This window comes from Hemitrygon akajei, chromosome 20, assembly GCF_048418815.1.
Source record: "Hemitrygon akajei chromosome 20, sHemAka1.3, whole genome shotgun sequence".
NCBI lineage: Eukaryota > Metazoa > Chordata > Chondrichthyes > Myliobatiformes > Dasyatidae > Hemitrygon > Hemitrygon akajei.
Window position 1 is genome coordinate 1,829,104 of NC_133143.1, and position 22,769 is coordinate 1,851,872.

Sequence of the window (22,769 nt, forward strand, 5' to 3'; positions counted from 1 at the left end):
CAAAATAAACACCTGTGGAATTGGGACAATAGATGTAAGTGACCATGCACCTATATATTTATCTGTTGATTTTGACCTACAACCAAAGAATACTATTTGGAAACTAAATTCAAGTCTACTCAATGATCCGTACTTTAAGAAACAAATTAAAAAAGAAATTGGTCTCTACTTAGAATTCAATGATAATGGAGAGGTTTCACCTCCCACTCCATGGGATACTCTGAAGGCTGTCTTAAGAGGTAAAATTATAGCAATATCTTCATATAAGAAAAAAAAAGGAATAAAACAGAGAAATTACAAAATAGGCTGAAGGAACTAGAGAAAAAACACAAACTGAATTTGGCACAGGATACATTAGGGGAATTTAAAAAAATTAGGAATGAAGTTAATAGTTTGACTATGCAAGAAATCAAGAAAAATTTAATGTTTCTGAAACAGAGACATTATGAAAGTGGATCGAAATCTATGAAAATACTGGCGTGAAACTGAAAAAAAATAGCAGAAAATACAATTCATAGAATTAGGGATCCAAGAACGGAAATGATAAAAAATAAGCTAAGTGAAATTCAAGAAGCTTTTGAAGTGTTTTACAAAACTCTACATTCCGAAGTTCCAGGGAGAAGCATAACCCAAATTGACACCTTCCTGAATTCTCTAGAGTTACCCACTTAAGCAAAGAACAAAACAGAACGATGACTGCTGACATAACTGAAGTTAAATTAAAAGCTGCAATTAGTAGGCTTAAATTAAGCAAGAAACCAGGATCAGATGGGTATATAGCAGTGTGGTACAAAGAATTTAAAAATGAGTTAATTCCTGTTCTACTCCCCACACTGAACTGGGCTCTAAAAAAGGCACAAATGCCACCCAGCTGGAAGGAAGTGATAATCTCAGCAATACCGAAAGAAGGCAAGGATAAAATGGAATGCGGGTCATTTAGACCAATATCAATTCTTAATGTAGATTATAGATTATTTACCTCCATCATGGCCAAATGGTTAGAGGATTTTCTACCCATACTGATACGTAATGATCAGATAGGTTTTATACAACAACGCCAAACACAAGACAATATACGAAGGACACTTCACATTATGGATCATATACAAAAAAATAAAATCGAAGCAATAGTGATAAGCATTTGATTCGGTTAATTGGAAATTTCTTTACAGAGTTTTACATAGATTTGGTTTCCAAGACACAATTATTAAAACTATACAGACACTATATGACAATCCTACTGCTAGGATTAAAATCAATGGATATTTATCAAATAGTCTTACCCTAGAAAGGGGCACGAGACAGGGTTGTGCATGGTCACCGCTACTCTTCGCATTACATCTGGAACCATTAGCTCAATACATCAGACAGAATGAAGATATCAGGGGAATTACTATTAAAGGGACAGAGCATAAATTGGCTTGTTATGCGGATGACATTTTGATCTATCCAGGGCAACCAACATACTCTTTACCTAAATTGATGCAATACTTTGAACAATATGGTCAATTATCAGGATACAAGATCAACATAGATAAAACCCAATTACTTTCATATTACTATAGCCTACCAACAGAAATTGAAAGTCGATACCCCTGGGCATGGCAAACAGAGTCTTTCAAATATTTGGGCATCATTATGCCAAAAGATTTGGCAAAATTATCAGAATGTAATTATCAGCCTTCATATAAAAAAATTAAGGAAGATATGGCAAGATGGAACCCGATTCCTTTTTTCAGTCTCAGTTCAAGGATTGAGTCTATTAAAATGAATATACTGCCCAGACTGTTATATCTCTTTCAGACCCTACCAATAGAGATTAATCAAAATCAATTCAATGAATGGAACAAGATGTTATCAAGGTATATTTGGCAGGGTAAAAGGCCTAGAGTTCGTCTCAAAACTTTGCAATTAGCAAAGGAAAACGGGGGATGAGGCCTCATAGGCCTGATTATTATTTTGCAGCACAGTTGAGAGCTGTGATATGTTGGTGTAACCCATCATATGACGCTCAATGGAAAAACATTGAGGATTGGGTACTTCCCATCCCCATACAAGCAATTTTGGCTGATAACAACCTGCAAAGGTACATAAATACTATTGATAACCCATAGGTGAAATTGACTCTTAAAATATGGAAAACTACTATAAAAGAATATAATCTAGAGAGAGATATTGCAATTCTTAAATGGTGTGCATATGACTCGGATTTTACACCGAATAAACTGGATGCTAGATTTAAGGACTGGACAGCTAAAGCAATAACAGTTCTTTGCAACATAATGAAAGAAGGAACACTGTTCAGTTTTGAAATGCTTAAAGAGAAACACTTACTAGAAAAACTAGATTTTTATTGGTATTTACAGATGCTACAATATGTTAATAGAACGCTTAAAATGTAACCAAGGCAAGTCCATACTTGATAGAGCTATTTAGAAAAGCATATAATTCAGATAACGGTAGTAGAATCATTTCAAGCATGTATAAGGGGTTGTCAAATCTTAAAACACATTTGACTTCATACATTAAAACAAAATGGGAGAAGGAAGGAGGGATAATTATATCTGAGGAAGAATGGACAACAATATGGAGGTATCAATGGAAGTGTACCAGTTCACAGAAATGGAGGGAGTTTGGATGGAAAAACTTGATAAGATATTTTATTACACCCTCTCAGAAATCCCATTATGATAGTAACCTCCCTGTTTGCTGGAGAAATTGTGGAAATCAAAATGCAAATCATTATTATATTTTTTGGGACTGCCTTGTTATCAAAGACTATTGGAGGGGGATACACAATGCCCAATAAGAGATCTTTAAATGTGAAATACCCTTAGAGAGTAAGATCATATATTTTGGATATATACCTCAAGAATGGTTGAAAAGAGATAAATATTTAATGAATATACTGCTGGTGGCTGGTAAAAAAAATCTTACTAGGAAATGGTTATCACAGGAGAGCCCAACTTTAAATGTATGGATGGAAATTACAATGGACATTTACAAAATGGAGAAGATAACAGCATCTGTTAATCATAAGCTGGAACAATTTGATTCATACTGGGAAAAATGGTTTAACTACATAATGCCTCATAGGCCTGATTTTATTCTCACAAATCAATGAATATGGTGTAAAAAAAAATCACTCCCTGCTTGTATAGTTTTTCCCTTTTGCTTGTTTTTTCTTTCCACTCTTTTCTATAAGTGTATACCTCAGATAAATACTTTGTGGAGATTTGTGACATATATGATTATATGATATATATGTACAATGTCTGAAATACATCTTATGGAAATGTTTGTTTGATGATGAACTTCAATAAAAAAAAATTACGAAAAAAAAGAAAGAGGATGTGCTGGAACTTTTGAAAAATATTAGGAGAGGTAAGTCCCTGGGGCTATATGGGATTTACCCCAGTAACTCCAAAAAACAAGGAAAGAGGTTGCTGTGCCCTTAGCAATAATTTTTGCATCATCACTGACCACAGTATTAGTATCAGGTGATTGGAGGGTGGCAAATGTTATTCCTTTGTTCAATAAATGGAGTAGGGTTAACCCTGGGAAGTACGTCTAGTGAGTCTTACTTCACTGTGGGCAAATTATTGGAGAAAATTCTTAAAGACAGAATTTATGAGCATTTGGAGAAGCACAGTCTGATTAGGGATTGCCAGCATGGCTTCGTGAGAGGCAGGTCGCGCCTCACGAGCTTGATTGATTCTTTGAGGATGTGACAAAGAACATTAATGAAGATAGAACACAGCGTGTGATATACAGTACATGGATTTTAGTAAGGCATTTGATTAGGTTCTCCGTGGTATGGTCATTCAGAAGGTCAGGATGTATGACATCCAGTAAAACTTGTCTGTGTGGATTCAGAATTGGCTTATTCATAGAAGACAGAAAGAGGTTGGTAAGGGTGCTGAGGAAGAGGATTTCTTGGAATGTATGCGGGATGGTTTTCTGAACCAACATGTCAAGGAACCAACTAGAGAGCAGGCCATTCTAGATTGGGTATTGAGCAATGAGGAAGGGTTAATTAGCAATCTTGTCGTGCTCCTTGGGTAAGAGTGACCATAATATGGTGGAATTCTTCATTAAAATGGAGAGTGACATAGTTAATTCAGAAACAAAGGTTCTGAACTTAAAGAAGGGTAACTTTGAAGGTATGAGACGTGAATTAGCTAAGATAGACTGGCAAATGATACTTAAAGGGTTGACAGTGAATATGCAATGGCAAGCATTTAAAGATGGCATGGATGAACTACAACAATTGTTCGCCCCAGTTTGGCAAAAGAATAAACCAGGGAAGGTAGTGCACCCGTGGCTGACAAGGGAAATTAGGGATAGTATCAAGTCCAAAGAAGAAACATATAAATTAGCAAAAATAAAAGCGGCACACCTGAGGACTGGGAGAAATTCAGAGACCAGCAGAGGAGGACAAAGGGCTTAATTAGGAAAGTGAAAAAAGATTATGAGAGAAAGCTGGCAGGGAACATAAAAACTGACTGTAAAAGCTTTTTTAGATACGTGAAAAGAAAAAGATTGGTCAAGACAAATGTAGGTCCTTTACTGTCAGATACAGGTGAATTGATCATAGGGAACAAAGACATGGCAGACCAATTGAATAACTACTTTGGTTCTGTCTTCACTAAGGAGGACATAAATAATCTTCCGGAAATAGTAAGGGACCGAGGGTCTAGTGAGATGGAAGAACTGACGGAAATACATGTTAGTAGGGAAGTGGTGTTAGGTAAATTGAAGGGATTAAAGGCAGATAAATCCCCAGGGCCAGATGGTCTGCATCCCAGAGTGCTTAAGGAAGTAGCCCAAGAAATAGTGGATGCATTAGTGATAATTTTTCAAAACTCCTTAGATTCTGGATTAGTTCCTGAGGATTGGAGGGTGGCTAATGTAACCCCACTTTTTTAAAAAAGGAGGGAGAGAGAAACCGGGGAATTATAGACCAGTTAGTCTGACATCGGTGGTGGGGAAAATGCTAGAGTCGGTTATCAAAGATGTGATAACACAGCACATTTGGAAAGAGGTGAAATCATCGGACAAAGTCAGCATGGATTTGTAAAAGGAAAATCATGTCTGACGAAACTTATAGAATTTTTTGAAGATGTAACCAGTAGAATGGATAGGGGAGAGCCAGTGGATGTGGTATATTTAGATTTTCAAAAGGCTTTTGACAAGGTCCCACACAGGAGATTAGTGTGCAAACTTAAAGCACATGGTATTGGGGGTATGGTATTGATGTGGATAGAGAATTGGCTGGCAGACAGGAAGCAAAGAGTGGGAGTAAACAGGACCTTTTCAGAATGGCAGGCAGTGACTAGTGGGGTACCGCAAGGCTCAGTGCTGGGACCCCAGTTGTTTACTATATATATTAATGATTTAGATGAGGGAATTAAATGCAGCATCTCCAAGTTTGCGGATGACACGAAGCTGGGCGGCGGTGTTAGCTGTGAGGAGGATGCTAAGAGGATGCAGGGTGACTTGGATAGGTTAGGTGAGTGGGCAAATTCATGGCAGATGCAATTTAATGTGAATAAATGTGAGGTTATCCACTTTGGTTGCAAGAACAGGAAAACAGATTATTATCTGAACGGTGGCCAATTAGGAAAAGGGGAGGTGCAACGAGAAACAAGACCTGGGTGTCATTGAAGGTGGGCATGCAGGTATAGCAGGCGGTGAAAAAGGCAAATGGTATGTTGGCATTCATAGCAAAAGGATTTGAGTACAGGAGCAGGGAGGTTCTATTGCAGTTGTACAAGGCCTTGGTGAGACTGCACCTAGAATATTGTGTGCAGTTTTGGTCCCCTAATATGAGGAAAAACATTCTTGCCATAGAGGGAGTACAGAGAAGGTTCACCAGATTGATTCCTGGGATGGCAGGAGTTTCATATGAAGAAAGACTGGATCGACTAGGCTTATACTCGCTGGAATTTAGAAGATTGAGGGGGGATCTTATTGAAACGTATAAAATTCTAAAGGGATTGGACAGACTAGATGCAGGAAGATTGTTTCTGATGTTGGGGAAGTCCAGAACGAGGGGTCACAGTTTAAGGATAAAGGGGATGCCTTTTAGGGCCGAGATGAGGAAAAACTTCTTCACACAGAGAGTGGTGAATCTGTGGAATTCTCTGCCACAGGAAACAGTTGAGGCCGGTTCATTGGCTATATTTAAGAGGAAGTTAGATATGGCCCTTGTAGCTAAAGGGATCAGGGGGTATGGAGAGAAAGCAGGTACAGGGTTCTGAGTTGGATGATCAGCCATGATCATACTGAATGGCGGTGCAGGCTCAAAGGGCCGAATGGCCTACTCCTGCACCTATTTTCTATGTTTCTAATAGCAGGATTATTAGCAATGTAAAGGAACAAAAGGATCTTGGGGCTCACATCTATAAATCCCTCAAAGTTCTCCAAAAGTTGATATTGCTGACTGAATTTAAGAGCTATGAGATAGTGTTGCAGCTCCATAAAACCCTTGGAATATTGTGTCTTGTTCTGGTTGTCTCATTATACAGTGGATGTAGAGGCTTTAGAGAGGGTGCAGAGGAGACTTACCAGAGATTTTCCCTCTAATTTGTCATGACCTGTGTGCACAAAAACCACATGCTGTGCAATTTTTTGTCCAGTGACAACATGTGTGTACTGAATAAGTTCTGCAATAAAAACAGTATAAATCAGCTAGTTCTAAAATCTGCAGACAAATCATCTCAAACTCCATGTTGTCAACACCGTCTGCATTAGAAATCGGAAAAGGAAATGTGATTGGGTATGATTAAGAAATAAAAGCCAATGAGATAGAGGGTGACAACCCTTGGTGCAGACTTTAAATTCCTTTGTGCGCTAGTTGCACAAGGTGTGTGCATGCACACTTTAGAGGGAATATAGTTTACCAGAATGCTGCATTGATTAGCAAACATGTCTTTATGAGGATAGGTTGAGCGACCTAGGACTTCCCTTTTTTTGGAGGAGGAGGTTGAAAGATGGCCTGTTGGAGGTGTACAAGATGATAACAGGCATAGGTACAATACAGTGGTACACCAGAAAAGGAATGGAAAAGGCTAATAGATAGATAGATAGATAGATAGATACTTTATTCATCCCCATGGGGAAATTCAACTTTTTTCCAATGTCCCATACACTTGTTGTAGCAAAACTAATTACATACAATACTTAACTCAGTAAAAAATATGATATGCATCTAAATCACTATCTCAGAAAGCATTAATAATAGCTTTTAAAAAGTTCTTAAGTCCTGGCGGTAGAATTGTAAAGCCTAATGGCATTGGGGAGTATTGACCTCTTCATTCTGTCTGAGGAGCATTGCATCGATAGTAACCTGTCGCTGAAACTGCTTCTCTGTCTCTGGATGGTGCTATGTAGAGGATGTTCAGAGTTATCCATAATTGACCGTAGCCTACTCAGCGCCCTTCGCTCAGCTACCGATGTTAAACTCTCGAGTACTTTGCCCACGACAGAGCCCGCCTTCCTTACCAGCTTATTAAGACGTGAGGCGTCCCTCTTCTTAATGCTTCCTCCCCAACACGCCACCACAAAGAAGAGGGCGCTCGAGGGGGCTTAACTTTCAGATGTTTGAAGGAGAGTATATGGCTGATGTCAGAATTAGTCATTTTACACAGAGAATGTTTTGCCAGGGTGGTGGTAGAGGCAGACACATTAGGGAAATTTAAGAGACTCTTAGATAGTTACATGATTGAAAGAAAATGAAGGGTTATGTGGGAAGGATAGGTTAGAGTGATCTTGGAGTAGGTTAAAGGGTCACATAACATTGTGGGCCAAAAGCCTCGAATATATTGTACAGTTCTATGTTAAGTTCAAGTTTTAAATTAATTGCCGTACACATGTATGTAGCTAAAGGAAACAGCATTGCTTCAGGCTAAGGTGCAAAACAAAGTACATACAGAAACACACAGCACATATAGTTATGATTGCACATATAGGCACAAAATAATATCAGGACAAGTCTCTGAGTGGAACAGCCTGAAGACTGATGGGGCGTGGGATGTTGTCCTGGAGCCATGCTTCTGCAAGAATAAGCACGCAGTAGTTCTTTATACCGTGTTGGGTCAGCCACAGATGAACAATATCCAGCTTGTCTTATAGTAAAGGCAGGAATGATATGATAAATACACAACCTATATAAGGTAGAAATATTGTACGTATGGTGTAGTTTCACTTACCAAAATTGGGAAGACAGTGAGCCACAATCAATTTGGAGAAAAAAAATCAGTACGTACATGTGTACACATGTACATGCATGCACACACAACTACCCACACAAGGCTTCACGGTCATGGTAGTCTTTCTCGGGGTAAACGCACGTATAAAGCGGGCGTCTTTTTTTTGTAAAAGCTAAAATCCTCTTTGGTTAGCGAAAACAGGTACTAATGTAGGTCTTTCCTAACAGCGAGCTGTCGTAAAGCGAACGTTTGAAAAACGGGGGCCACCTGTACTTGCTTTCGCCAACCAAAGAGGATCTCTGCTTTTATGAAAAAAAGACACCCTCTTTATACGTGCGTTTACCCCGAGAAAGACTACAATGACCGTGAAGCCTTGTGTGGGCAGTTGTGTGTGCATGCATGTATGTGTGTAGATGTGTACATGCCGATTTTTTTTCTCCAAATCGATTTTGGCTCGCTGTCTTCCCCATTCTGATAAGTGAAACTACACCGTACATACAATATTTCTACTTTATATAGGCTCCATATTTATATCCTTCCTGCTTTTACCATATGTTTGTGTTATTTTAAGTTTTATGTGTTATTTGGTATGATTTGTTAGGTTATTTTTTGGGTCTGGGTACGCTCAAAAATTTTTCCCATATAAATTAATGGTAATTGCTTCTTCGGTTTACGACATTTCGGCTTACAAATGGTTTCATAGGAATGCTCTTCCTTCGGATAGCGGGGGAAACCTGTATGTGTTTAGCCCATGCTCTGCTCGCTTTACACAGCTCCAACACCATATATACATTTGCTGGTGACATATTGTTGTGGGCTGTATCAAAGGTGGTGATGAATCAGCATACAGGAAGGAGATGGAAAGTCTGGCTGAGTGATGTAATTACAACCTCTCACTCTATGTCGATAAGACCAAGGAACTGATTGTAGACTTCAGGAGAGGGAAAGCAAAAGTCTATGAGCCAGTAATCATTGGAGGGTTAGTAACTTTAAATTCTTTTATGTCACTATCTCAGAGAACCTGTCCTAGACCCATTATATAAATCTAATTGCAAAGAAAGTATGACAACATCTCAGAAAACACAAAGTTCACTGCAGATGCTGTGGTCAAATCAACACGTACAAACAAGCTGGATGAGCTCAGCAGGTCAGGCAGCATCTGTTGAAACGAGCAGTCACTTCAACTCTCCTTCACATTCCCATTCGGATATGTCCATACATAGCCTCCTCTACTGCCATGATGAAGCCAAACTCAGGTTGGAGGAGCAACACCTCATATAGCGTCTGGGTAGTCTCCAGCCCCTTGGTATGAACATCGAATTCTCCAACTTCTGATAATTCCCTCCCCCTCCCTTCCCCCATCCAACTTTCACTCTGTCTCCTCTTCTAGCTGCCTATCACCTCTCTCATGATTCTGCCTTCTTCTACTACCCACAGTGCTTTCCCCTTACATCCTTTCTTCATCTCTCCGGCCTATCCCCTCCCTGCTTCCCCTCCCCCACCCCTTGATCTTTCCTCTGATTCGTTTTTCACCCTCCTCCCACCTTCTTTAAAGGGCCCCTGCCCCCTCCTTCAGTCCTGACGAAGGGTCTCGGCCCAAAACGTTGACTACTCATTTCAATGGATGCTGCCCGATCTGCTGAGCTCATGACAACATCTCTACTTTCTCAGGAGACTGTGGAGATTCTGCTTGTCATCAAAATCCTTGGAACACTTCCATAGATATGTGGTGACAGGGTGCTGACTGGCTGCATTATGACCTGGAACAGGAACACCAATGTCTTTAAGTGAAAAATCCTGCAAAAGGTTGTGGATTTGGCTCAGTACATCATGGGTAAAAATTTCCCAACCATTGAGTACATCTACATGAAACGTTGAGAAGCAGCATCCATCATCAAAGATCCTCACCACAGAGGCCATACTCTTTACTCACTGCTGTCATCAGGTAGAAGGTACAGGTGCCTCAGGACTCACACCACCAACTTCAAGAACAGTTACTACCCCTCAACCATCAGACTCCTGAACAAAAGGGAATAACTACACTCATTCACTCATTCTGCTTCTGGTGTTCCCACAACCAATGGTCTCACTTTGGGGACTCTATCTTGTTATTTCACGCTCATTCTTTATTGCTTTTTATTTATATTGCATCTATTTATATTGTTTATTTATATTGCAACTGTTTAGTTGCTATTCTATAGATTTGCTAAGTATGTCTGAAGAGTAAGAATCTCAGGGCTGTATATTGTAAAATGTATGTACTCTGATAATAAATTTTACTTTGTAGTTTGAAGAAACAAAAGTGGACAATAGAAACAGAAACAATGGGAAAAGTAGATAGGGTGGGGAGATGCATAATATTTTTCCTTCGACATGCTGACAGATCTGCTATATACTTTCTGTTTATATTTCACATTTCTGACATTCACACAATTTAAACCCCATTGCACTATGGCAGCAACAACTGCTGCAGATCATCAACCAAGAGAGTGCATGTGCTGATGATAAGTAATTGCCAGAATGGGACCAAGTCTTTAACATGAAGAGCTGATCATTGGAAAATTAATAACAGTTCCTGTAATCCAGTGTTCTCATCTGTTCCATTAACGTTGTTGAGCTGAGTGAGCCTCCACCACTACAACATTGAAGAAAGGTCTGCCTGGAGTGATAATGTCCTTTCTACAACAGGGTTGATTTTCTAAGTCATTAATCTGTCCTGTTGGATTTAAAATTATACTTATTCATACATTATGACCTTCCTTACTTACTGTGGATAGATGTGAACTCAGGAGTGATGGATGTTGTGTCACGGCCTCCCATGAGGAAAAGGTTATTCTGATAAGTTCTTCTGAACCAGTGTGACCTAAAATTGAATCAACAAAAATATTGTAATATCTGAGAAGTGAACTTTCTGACAGTGCTGAATAGTATTTGGACATGTAATTAAAATGGACTCTTCTCAAACTTTACTCACCATATACAGACACCATCCTGATTCTTCAATTGCTAAACTGTCCGTGTTTGAAGAGTTTTTCTGATTTTACTGCTTTTTTTTGCAGCTGCAAAATGTTGCTGACAATCAAGTTTCTTTTTTTGTATTATTTCATTAGTTAGTTATAATTTCTGTCTAATCCCCTGTTGCAGTATGGAACAATCCCAAAAACTAAGTGGTAGACTTGCTTGAACAGTTAAAACTGGAACCAACAGCACATTAAAATAATGAGAAACTTGCCATAATTTAAGTTCTTGGGTGTCAACATTTCCAAGGTTCAGTTTTGGGCCCAACACATTGATGCAATCACTAGCGGCTCTACTTCGTAAGGAGTTCAAGGAGATTTGGTACGTATCCAAATATTCTTGCAAAGTTCTATAGATGTACAGTGAAGAGCTTTCCCACTGGTTACATCACAGCCTGGAATGAAGGCTTGCAAGTAGCAGCCAACTTCATCAAAGTTATAATTCTCCCCATCATTGAGGTCTTCTTCAAGAAGCAATGCTTCAAGAAGGTACCATCCATCATTAAGGATCCTCCAGAACACCTTTTTTCTTTTTATCTATTATTTTCATAATTATTTTTATTTTTTCTTTTATTTTTATGTTTGCACTTTATTCCATTGTCAAGCTCTTTAAACTACATCGCCTGTATGAAAAGTGCTCCATAAATAATTATCTTCTTACTAATGCCATTGAAAAAGAGTTTCAAAAGACTTAAGACCCACACACAATGATCAGGATCAGCTTCTTGCCTCTGCCATCAGATTTCTGAACAGTTCATGAACCCATGAAAGCTACATCATTATTTTTATAGACATATTATTTTATAATATATATTAATTTTATGTCTTTGCACTTTACTGTGGTCGCCAAAGAACAACTTTCACATCATGTAAGTCAGTGATAATTAACCCGATTCTGATTTGATTCTTTGCTTTTTTGTCTATAAGATCTTTGGTGTTGTCACGACCTTAGGTCATTGGCAGATTATGTTAAGAGCTCTGAGTTTTACACAGTTAGTTTTTTTTGTATTCTCTGCATTTTATTAATTATAATTATCTGTATTGTTGCACTTCAGGTTTTTTATGTATCATTGTTAGGTCTTTGCTAATTTACACTTAAGTTGTAATTGTTCTTGGATACTTCCAATTAATTTTCCGATACTTTGCAGTGTCCAATTAAGTATCCTCGGACTTTTGTCTCCTATTAGAATGGTTACTTGTAAGCTTGTTATGAGTCTGGGGTCTTATTAGCTAGGTACAGTTTCCTATGTGCCCTGGAGTATATTTAAAGGGGCAGTGCTATCCCTCAGGGTCTCGATCATCCTGATTTTGCCTACTGATGTTTTTGATGAGTTATCTAGGACCTTGTATGTTCTACTGTTTTGTTTTGTCTCATTTGTTAATATAATTCCTAGTTTTGTTTAGCTCTTCTGAGTCTGTGATCCTGTGCTTGGGTTCGAGGATACAGCATGACAGGTGCATTTTAAGATTATGTATGAGATTAATTTTAATTGCATTTCATTGGTTTTATCTGCCACAAAATTTGTTTTGGAATATTGTAGCACTTTGTGACTACAAGTTGGTCATATGGTTCCTGTCCATGAACTTCACTTTCTGCTTGAATGGAATGGTGATTTTTTTCAGACTGACATCTTCTTCCCAGCTTTCCAGACAGACCAAGAGACTGGAAAAACACATTTATACTGAGCAACACACATAAAGTGCTGCAGGAGCTCAGCAAGTCAGACATTATCTATGGAAGTGAATAAACAATTGAGGCCAAAACCTTTCTCCAGGTTTGAAAGGCATCAAAATAAAAAGCTGGGTGGGGGGAGGGGAAGGAGGAGAGCTAGAAAGAGATAGGTGAAGCCAGGTGGGTTGGAAAGATAAAGGGCTAGAGAAGAGGGAACCTGATAGGAGAGGAAAGTGGGCCATAGGGGGAGGGGAAGGAGGAGGGGACACAGGGAGAGGTCATAAGCAGGTGAGAAGAGGTAGGAGGCCAAAATAGGGATTACAAGAAGAGGGGAGGGGGAAGAAATTGTTTTTACCCAGAAGGAGAAATCAATATTCATGATACAGGTTGGAGATTACCCAGATGGAATATAAGGTGTTGCTTCTCCACCCTGAGGGTGGTCTCACCTTAGCACAAGAGGAGGCCAAGGACTGATATGTTGGAACAAGAATGAGAATCTAAAGTAACATGTTAGGTCACCAGGAAGTCCTGCTTTTGGTGGATGGAGCGGAGGTGTTCAATGAAGCGATCTCCCAATTTACCAATTTAGAGGAGGCCACATTGAAAATACCATTACAGACATAATAGAGAACCTCAGCAGATTCACATTTGAAGTGTTGCCTCACCTTGAAGCACTGTTTGGGGCCCTGAATGGAGGTGAGGAAGGAGCTGAATTGGCAGATGTAGGCTGCTTGCAGAGATATTCTCGGTGGGAGGTTTGTGGGGAGGGATGGATGGACAAGGGAATCACAAAGGGATCAATCTTTGTGGAAAGTGGGAAGAGGGGACATGGCGCGTTGAGGAGGATGAGATGTTGAATGTGGAGGCTCATGGGGTGATAGGTAAGGATAAGAGGAACTCCATCACTGTTGGGGGAGGGTGAAAGCGGATGTTTAGGAAATGGAGGAGATGCAGGTGAGGGAAGCAAACCATGTTCCTTGGAGAAGGACAACGTATCTGATATCCTGGAAATCCTGGAAGGACACCTCCTGGAAACAGATGTTGAGGAGGCGAGGGAACTGAGAAAAGGAAATAGCATTTTTACAGGAGATAGAGAGGGAAGAGGTACAGTCAAGATAACAATAGGAATCAGTAGACTTGTAAAATATGTTGACAGCTTGTCTCCAGAGATGGAGTCAGAGAGATTGAGAAAGGGGAGGGATGTGTCAGAAATGAGCCAAGTGAATTTAAGGGCAGGGTGGACGATAAGCTCAGCATGGGTGCATGAAGTACTACCAATGCAGTTGTCAATGTAGGAAGAGTTGGGGGGCATTACCATGGAAGGCTTGGAACATGGGACTGTTCTACATAGCCAACGAACAGGCAGGCATAGCTGGGGCCCATGTGGGCACCCATGGCTTCCGCTTGAGTCTAGAGAAGGTCGGGGGAGCTGAAGGAGAAATTGTTGGGGTTGAGGACCAGTTCTGCCAGGCAGAGGAGGGTGGTGGTGGAGAGGAACTGGTTGGTTCTTTTGTTGGGAAAGAAGTGGAGAGCTTTGAGGACTACTTGATGCAGGATAGAAGTGTATGAACATCTATGGTGAAAATGAGGCAGTCAGGGCCAGGGAACTGAAAGTTGCTGACGAGATGATAAGTGTGGATGTGTGAGGGAAGACTCTGAACCAAGCAGGAGAGAATGGAATTGAGGTAGAAGGACGAGTTCAGGCAGAGACAATAGGCCGAACCCAGAGTCACGTTTATGGATCCAGGGTAGGAGGTTGAAGCGAGCTGTGTAGGGCAAGGGAACTATGAGATTAGTGGTAGTGGATGGCAGTTCTCCAGAGTTGATGTGGTACATGACAATGTCGGTGACAGTTTTCTGATGGTTAGGAGTGGGGTCCTTTTCACGGGGTAGCATGGGCCCCAGCTATGCCTGCCTCTTCGTGGGTTATGTGGAACAGTCTATGCTCCAAACCTATACTGGTACCACTTCCCAACTTTTCCTTTGCTACATTGACGACTACATTGGTGCTGCTTCCTGCAACCATGCTGAGCTCCTCAATTTCATCAACTTTGCCTCTAACTTCCACCCAGCCCTCAAATTCACTTGGTCCATCTCGGACACTTCCCTCCCCTTTCTCGATCTCTCAGTCTCCATCTCTGGAGAAAGACTGTCCACTGACATCTTCTAAAAACCCACTGACTCTCATAACTACCTCGACTCTGCCTCTTCCCACTCTACCACATGAAAAAATGCTATTCCTTATTCCCAGTTCCTCCGTCTCCGCCGCATCTACTCTCAGGATGAGGCTTTCCATTCCAGGACATCTCAAATGTCCTCTTTCTTTAAGGATCGTGGTTTCCCTTTTGCCGTCATCAATGATGCCCTCACCTGCATCTCCTCCATTTCCCACACGTCAGCCCTCACCCCATCCTCCCGTCACCACAACAGGGACAGAGTTCCCCTTGTCCTCACCTACCAGCCCACCAGCCTCCAGATCCAGCACATTATCCTCCGCAACTTCCGCCACCTTCAACAGGACCCCACCACTAAGCACATGGGGTCATCTATTGAATCCAGTATTCCCGGTGCAGCCTCCTCTACATCGGCGAGACCCGACACAGATTGGGGTACCGCTTCGTTGAGCACCTACGCTCCGTCCGCCACAACAGACAGGATCTCCCGGTTGCCGCCCACTTCAACTCTGCTTCACATTCCCATCTGATATGTCCGTACATGGCCTCCTCTACTGCCATGATGAGGCCAAACTCAGGTTGGAGGAGCAACACCTCATATAGCGTCTGGGTAGTCTCCAGCCCCTTGGTATGAACATCGAATTCTCTAACTTTTGGTAATTCCGTCCCTCTCCCTTCCCCCATCCCACTTTCACTCTGCCTCCTCCTCCAGCTGCCTATCACCTCCCTCATGGTTCCGCCTCCTTCCACTACCCATAGTGCTTTCCCCTTACATTCCTTCTTCACCTCTCCTTGCCTATCCCCTCCCCGCTTCCCCTACTCACCCCTTGATCTTTCCTCTTACTGGTTTTTCACCTGGCACCTATCAGCCTTCTTCTTCCCACCCTCCCCCCACCTTCGTTATAGGCCCCTGCCCTCTCCCTCTTCAGTCCTGACAAAGGGTCTCGGCCCGAAACATTGACTGTTCGTCTCCATGGATGCTGCCCAACCTGCTGAGTTCCTCCAGTGTGTTCTGCAGGTAGTTATGAGGAGATTTCTGAGAGTTGCTGCCTTGACACGGCAAGGTTGAGGTCAATGCAGCCCACTATAACAGCACCTCTCCTTTGTCTGTGGGTTTGATGGTAATGCTGGTATTGAGGCAGAGAGTGTGGAGGGAAGTGTGTTCAGAGAGGGTAAGGTTTGAAGAGGAGAGAGAAGTGCTGAAGTTGAGGCGGTTGATATCTCATCAGCAGTTTGAGATGAAAAGATCCAGAGCAGGCAGAGAACCACAGTGAGATGTCCAAGAAGAGGAGGAGGGTTGGAGACGAGAGAAGGGATCATCAGTGTGGAGTATGGAATTATTGCTAAAGAAGTGGGCTCGAAAACGGAGACGATGGAAGACAAGCTTGCTGTCATGGTGGTCATGGAACTCTCTGAGGTGCAGGCGAAGGGGTAAAAAGGTAAGGCCCTTGTTGATGATAGAATATTCTGCCTCAGAGATGGGATGGTCAGAGGGAATGGTGAAGACATGGCAAGGATTAGAGCTGGGATTGGAAAGGGAAAGAAAGTTGGTGGTGCCAGAGTAGAGAAGAGGGTTGGTGGGATGGGAGGAAGATGGAAGCTCGAAGAACCCAAGAGGTAATGGTGAAGCTTGAGAGACACAGGGTTGGAGAGCAGTGGTAGGGAAAGGCGAGTCTGGGGGCCCAGCAGCAGTGAGTAAAATCTTGGCCTGGAGGTGCTTGTGGTCAAGGTCTAGTCTGGAGCTGGAGCTAGAGACTGCGCAAATTGCAGTGTGAATGTGTCCAGGTTGTAGGAACCAGCACTGAGGGTGGTGGAATCAGGGTTCTGGATCCACTTGGGGTTTTTGGACTGGTCCAGAGGCGTCCAGCGCCATTGGAGCCCAAAATGGAGTCAGTGAGATCTGTGGTCTGGGGCTTATACCATTCATCCCATGGTCCAAGGCTATCTCAAAACATTTTAAAACAACTTTAAGAATAGCCTCCATTGAAACATAGGAAATATGGAAACTAGTTTGCATGCAGCAAGATCTCACAAATGACAAGTTAATGAATGACCAGACCACAACTGAGAACCAATAAACAAAAGTTTCAAGTGTTTTCAGAAGTATGGCAGAGTGCTCCAGCTGAAACCTATCATGTGTTCCACTTCATGAAGTAGCAATAAGCTACTGAAATGGTAATCTGCTTCTAACTTACCCCCAATCCACTATAGCTAGATATCAGCTTGAAAGAATGAGGAAGAATAAAATTAATATCACTTTAAAATTTGAAATGACGCACTCACCCACTGCACTTTCTAAATTTATTTCTCCAGAATCAACAGATTTGATATGAGTCTGTAAACAAACACAGATTTAACATTAAGCAGTTTGAAAAATGTTTACATTCCTACATCCATAGTTTGTAAATGATTCTGGAAGCATGGTTAGGAAGGGTTTAGGAAGAAAAAGGGCCAGACACAGGCATCCTCGATGTGGGATCCTCGACTAGCATGGGCACATTGAGCTACAGGCTGTGTCCGTGCTTTCTTACCCTATGACATTCACTGGGATTCTGATTCCAGTGCAACACATCCACCCACCATGGCTTCAGTTCCCACACACCCCATCCTGATCCCATTTCCCACATTACCCATACTTTGGAGCCCTGGTCCTCACACTTCCCACACACCTCCTATGGCCCCATTTCCCTCTCTCTCCACACACCCACATTCCCTATCCACCTACCAGTCACAATTCTTACCTTCCCCACTCACCACTGCCACCGTCTCCACATTTCCCACCCAGCTCCACTTCTCACATTTACTTTAAACTAACCTGGTTCAGTTGGCCAAACTCCCTTAAAACCTATTAGCACATCGAGTTATCACTGTGTAACAACTTTCTGAAAACGTGAATTAAAAGTGTGTTGGAGCATCTGATTATCCAGAAAACCTGCTAGTCTGGCAGCACCAACATCCAGACTGTGTTGAATGAATGTTTTCTTGAGGTACTGCCCACCTGTATACAACTCCTCCTCATTGAAATATGTAAAATTAAACACAAATGTAAGAAATGAAATAGAAGATTGGTACCTCAGGTTGTTCGGCAAGCCTGGAAGTTAGGTTGCAAATGTTTTGTCATTAGTCGAGGTGACATCAGCGTGCAGTTGAGTGAGCTTGCATTTGTATCGGTCTGACTTGCTGTTTGTTGTTCATTCACTCGTTTCCCCGGTTATTGGTTATTGTGAGTGTTGGTTCCTCGGGTGTTCAGCTATTTGGTTGGCTAGGATCAAGTGGAGACTAGTGACTGGTGCAGAAGGCAACCAATCAGAACAATGAGTCAGACCAATATAAACGAGAGCACTTTGCAGAAACAACACTCAATTGCAGACTGATATTGTCAACTTGACGTGATGAAACATTTGCAACCTAATCTGCAGGCTCGGTGAGCAACCCTACAAGGAAGAATTACCGGAAAACCGGAAAAGATCACAAGATCTCACATGCCGGTTCTCAGCTTTGCCGGATCCCGACCCTGGAAATTTTGTGAACCAGTACCTGCTAAGAAAACAGGCCTACACATTGTAGAGCGTTATAGGCGAATTCTTAATAAATAAATTAGGGAGAGAAATTTTGGATTAGGTTTCCAATGGAAAAGAATCCTCTGAAATGTAACCCCTATGAAACCATTCAGCGCCCATCATAATCTCGTTAAAACATAACACGGATGGCGGGATCAATACGTGTACTCAGTATTGAGTTTGCGACCACCATGTACAAAAGATTAAAACAAATGCAATATGATGCTGGCTTCAAGCTGCGCTCACCTGCATTTCTTCCATTTTGCGTATGTCTGCCCTCACCCCATCCTCCCACCACCAAGCACAATTTCCCTCCCTCTCACTTCCTGCTTTCCCTACGTTGCTCCCCACTGATCTCTCTCCTGGCACTTAGCCTTGCAAGCAGAACAAGTGCCACACTTCCTCCCTTACTACCATTCAGGGCCCCATACAGTCCTTCCAGGTGAAGTGACACTTTACCTAAGAGTCTGTAGGGGGTCATCTACAATATCTGGAGCTCCTGGTGAGGCCTCCTGTACATTAGTGACATACACTGGGAGACAGCTTTGCTAAGCACCTATGCTTGGTCCACCAGAGAAAGTGGAATCTCTCATTTTAATTTCACTTCCCCTTCCATTCTGACATGGCTTCCACTACTGCCGTAATGAGACCACACTCAAGTTGAAAGCGCAACACCTTATATTCTGTCTAGGTCGCCTCTAACTCATGCCATGAATATAGATTTCTCAAACTTACACTAATGGGTCCATCTTGCCTTCATCATTCCCCAGTCCCATTTCCTTCTCTCACCCTATCTCCTTACCTGCCCATCACTTCACCCTGATGCTCTTCCCCATTCCCCTTCCTTTTCTTCCATAGTCTTCTGTCCTCTCCGAACAGATTCCTCCTTCTCTAGCCCTTTATCTTTCACCAATCAACTTCATCCCCCTCCCCAGTTTCACCTATCACCTACTACCTTGTATTTCTTCCTCTGACTTCTCATCTTTTTACTCCAGTCCTGATGAAGAGACTCGGCCTGGAACATTGACTATTTACTCTTTTCCATAGATGCTGCCTTGCCTGCTGTGTTTCTCCAGCATTTTGTGTATGTTGCTTGGATTTCCAGCATCTGTAGATTTTCTCTTGTTTTACTATATAGTCCGTGAACCAGGACCCCAAATTTGGGCCACCGGTACTGTCTGGGGGAGTGAGCCTTACAGTGATTTTTGGCAAGGTATACACCCCTAGTGCTAGAAAATATACGACAGCATTGCAGCAGTGGTAGCTTTCTGTGTGGGATAATCAAATCATTCTTAGACCATGTGAACGACACGACCAGTGACTTGAACCAACAGACGTTGAACAATCTGCTGCAAAGTCCACTCTTAGCTGAGCTGATAACGCTGTGGACACACTTTCTGGAACACCTCCGTCACAACAATGGAGAGCTATCCGCATTCTGGATATCATATATTGACATGGTAGAGAACATAGTTCCTGGGCTTCTGTGCGCCTCTCGTGAGGGGGACTGGGAGTTGCACCTCCATGCTGTAAGAACCATGATCCATCCCATGGTGCTTTGCCTATGCTAAGATGAATTGTGCCAGGTACCTGTCCCGTTACTTTGCTCAGATGATGAACCTCCCAGAGAAGAATCTTTCTGTGTATGAGGCCTTCAAGACAGGCCAATTCTCAGTGCAGCTGTCGAGTAACAATCCCTTTGGGCAGATCCCAGTGGACCAGGCTATTGAAACCACAGTGAACAAAGACACACAGACTCCTGGAAGTACATCACGGTTCAGCCTGAATGCTGGAGCTATCAAGCGTTACTATATAACAGCTGAGCACTGCAGTGCATTCCTGGGACAGTTAAGGGAGATGGTACAAGGCAATAAATCAGAGCGTTGTCATGCGGAGCTACAGCAGCCAAGGAAACAGAAAGATGAGGAAGCAGTTTCAGCAGTGGTTAGCCTCATACATGAATGGGTCAACCCATTTGCAGAGAAGTGGGACCTCACTGGCATCTCTACGGCAAAGGCAGCCCCCAAGGACATTGCCCCCGACCTGATTAAGGCATATGAGATTGGTGAGCAATGCTATGCAACCATCAAGGATGAGAGACTAGAGGAAGACCCACCAGCAAAGAAATTCCTTGACCCAATGAAAACCAACAAGCTGAAAACATTCAGTGATATGTGTAAGAAGAGAGAAGTGAGATCAAATGGGAGGGTGATCATCTTGAAAGCAGACAGGTCTTTGTTTGGAGGCATCATACTGATGGCACAAGGGCGCAGTCTACACATGGAGGATATCCTTTCTCATCCCCTTGGACCATTGCCCTGGGCCCTGACCACACCAGAAGGATTGCTGAGAAAGACAAATAAAGCTACTTTAGCCACAACCTTGCAGAAAAATGTAGTAGTATAAGAGCAACTCCTGGGAAACTCTGCTACAGTGGTTGATGGAATGAACTTGGTCCAAAGAGTGAAAGGTGATCAAGTTACTTTCAGGGATGTTGCCACAACAATTCTGGGTATGGCTCTGAGGGAAGGCAGTCAGAGTAGCAGAATAGATGTTGTGTTCAACACATACAAGGAGAACTCTATCAAGAATAGAGAAAGATCTCTACGGAGTGAAGAGACTGGTCAAGAGTTGCAAGGTATCACAGGCACACAGATGGTGAGGCAGCGGAGGAGCTTCCTGACCAAAGTCAGTAACAAAAATAGTCTCATTAGCTTCATAGTCCATGAATGGAGGAAGGCGGAGTACAGAGCAAAGCTACAGGAGAAGATTCTGTCTGCAACTGTGAATGACAGATGTTACAGAATCACATCTCAAGACAGTGAGGAGGTGTCAGCTCTTCAGTGTCAACAAAAAGCAGATGGTTGCCTACTTCTCCATGCTGCCCATGCCACAAGAGAGGGATGGCTCTCCGTAGTGATCTGCTCAGAAGACACAGATGTCTTTATCATGTCTTTGCATTTTGTGACAAGATTGAGGCCCCGTTGTTCCAGAAGTGTGGCACTAGAACCCGTAAAAGGCTTGTAGACATCAGGAAGGTTGCTGCCACTGTTGGCATCGAGGTTTGTAGGGATCTCATCGGGTTGCACGCATAGACTGGATGTGACACTGTAAGCACTTTTGCAGACAAAGGGAAGACAAGTGCCCTAAAGCTTCTGAGCAGCAACAGGGAAACTCAGGACACATTCGTAGAGTTGGGTCAGGAATGGGACCTCTCCCCAGAACTGATGGACAAACTGGAAGCATTTACATGTCTCCTGTTTGCCCCAAAAGCATCGACCACCAAGGTCAATGAGCTCAGGTATCACCTTTTCTGTGCCAAAAAAGGTGAAATCAAAAGTCATCAACTCCCACCACGCAAGGACTGCTTAACAAAACATGCACAGCGAGCCAACTACCAGGCTGGTATATGGAGAAGGACCCACAAGTGCCAAGCCCTGTTGGCAGAGGATGGAAGATGGAGAGAGAAGAGGAAGCTGAACAGTTGGTGGTGCACTGGATGGAAGGCCAGCCAGCACCCGATGCCATCCTGGATCTACTGGTCTGTAACTGTCCAAAAACTGTTCACTCCCAAGATGTAAGTGTGTTGCAAATGGCCTCAGGTGTACTGACATGTGTAGACTGGCAGACTGTGAGAATCAGGCATCTACCTCAGAGAGTGTGGAAAGTTCAGATGAAGATGTGGAAGACTTGGAAAATTATTATTATTATTACTAGGTTATGAAAGTTTGGAAAACAAAGTATGGAAAACAGTCTTTGATTAAATATATTCATTTTACAACCAAATGGGGCCTAGGTTATGGGCGTGTGGAAATTCACATTTGAATTATTGTACTGTAATTCTATATGCTATGACAAAAGCTTAAGATTGTTTTAATTTGATACAACAATATGGAAAATATCATGACGTTGATAAAACTCCAGAAATCTCGCCAAATGAGGTATTTTATCTTTTCGGTGGTGGGGTAACATTTTCTGCTGTACTAATATTAATATGGAATACATACAAAAAGTGATTACTTATTTGAATTCCTGAATAAATTCTCTACAAATCCACGTGCTTATATGTGTATAGGCAAATATTTCTCTAAAAATGAAATGCTCCACTGAAAATTTCACTCTACTGAAATTGG

At 42.2% G+C, this 22,769-nt stretch overlaps 1 protein-coding gene across 4 annotated transcripts in view; it reads right to left on the bottom strand.

Moving 5' to 3' along the window:
* ulk4 (unc-51 like kinase 4) overlaps positions 1 to 22,769 on the bottom strand; it is a 730,951-nt gene that overhangs the window by 342,659 nt on the left and 365,523 nt on the right. For all 4 annotated transcript variants that reach the window (XM_073072965.1, XM_073072962.1, XM_073072961.1 and 1 more), the window contains 2 exons: positions 17,360 to 17,411; positions 10,982 to 11,076 (listed from right to left, as the gene is read on the bottom strand). In XM_073072965.1, the coding sequence (XP_072929066.1) occupies positions 10,982 to 11,076; positions 17,360 to 17,411 (147 nt within the window). The remainder of the gene's footprint in view (positions 1 to 10,981; positions 11,077 to 17,359; positions 17,412 to 22,769) is intronic.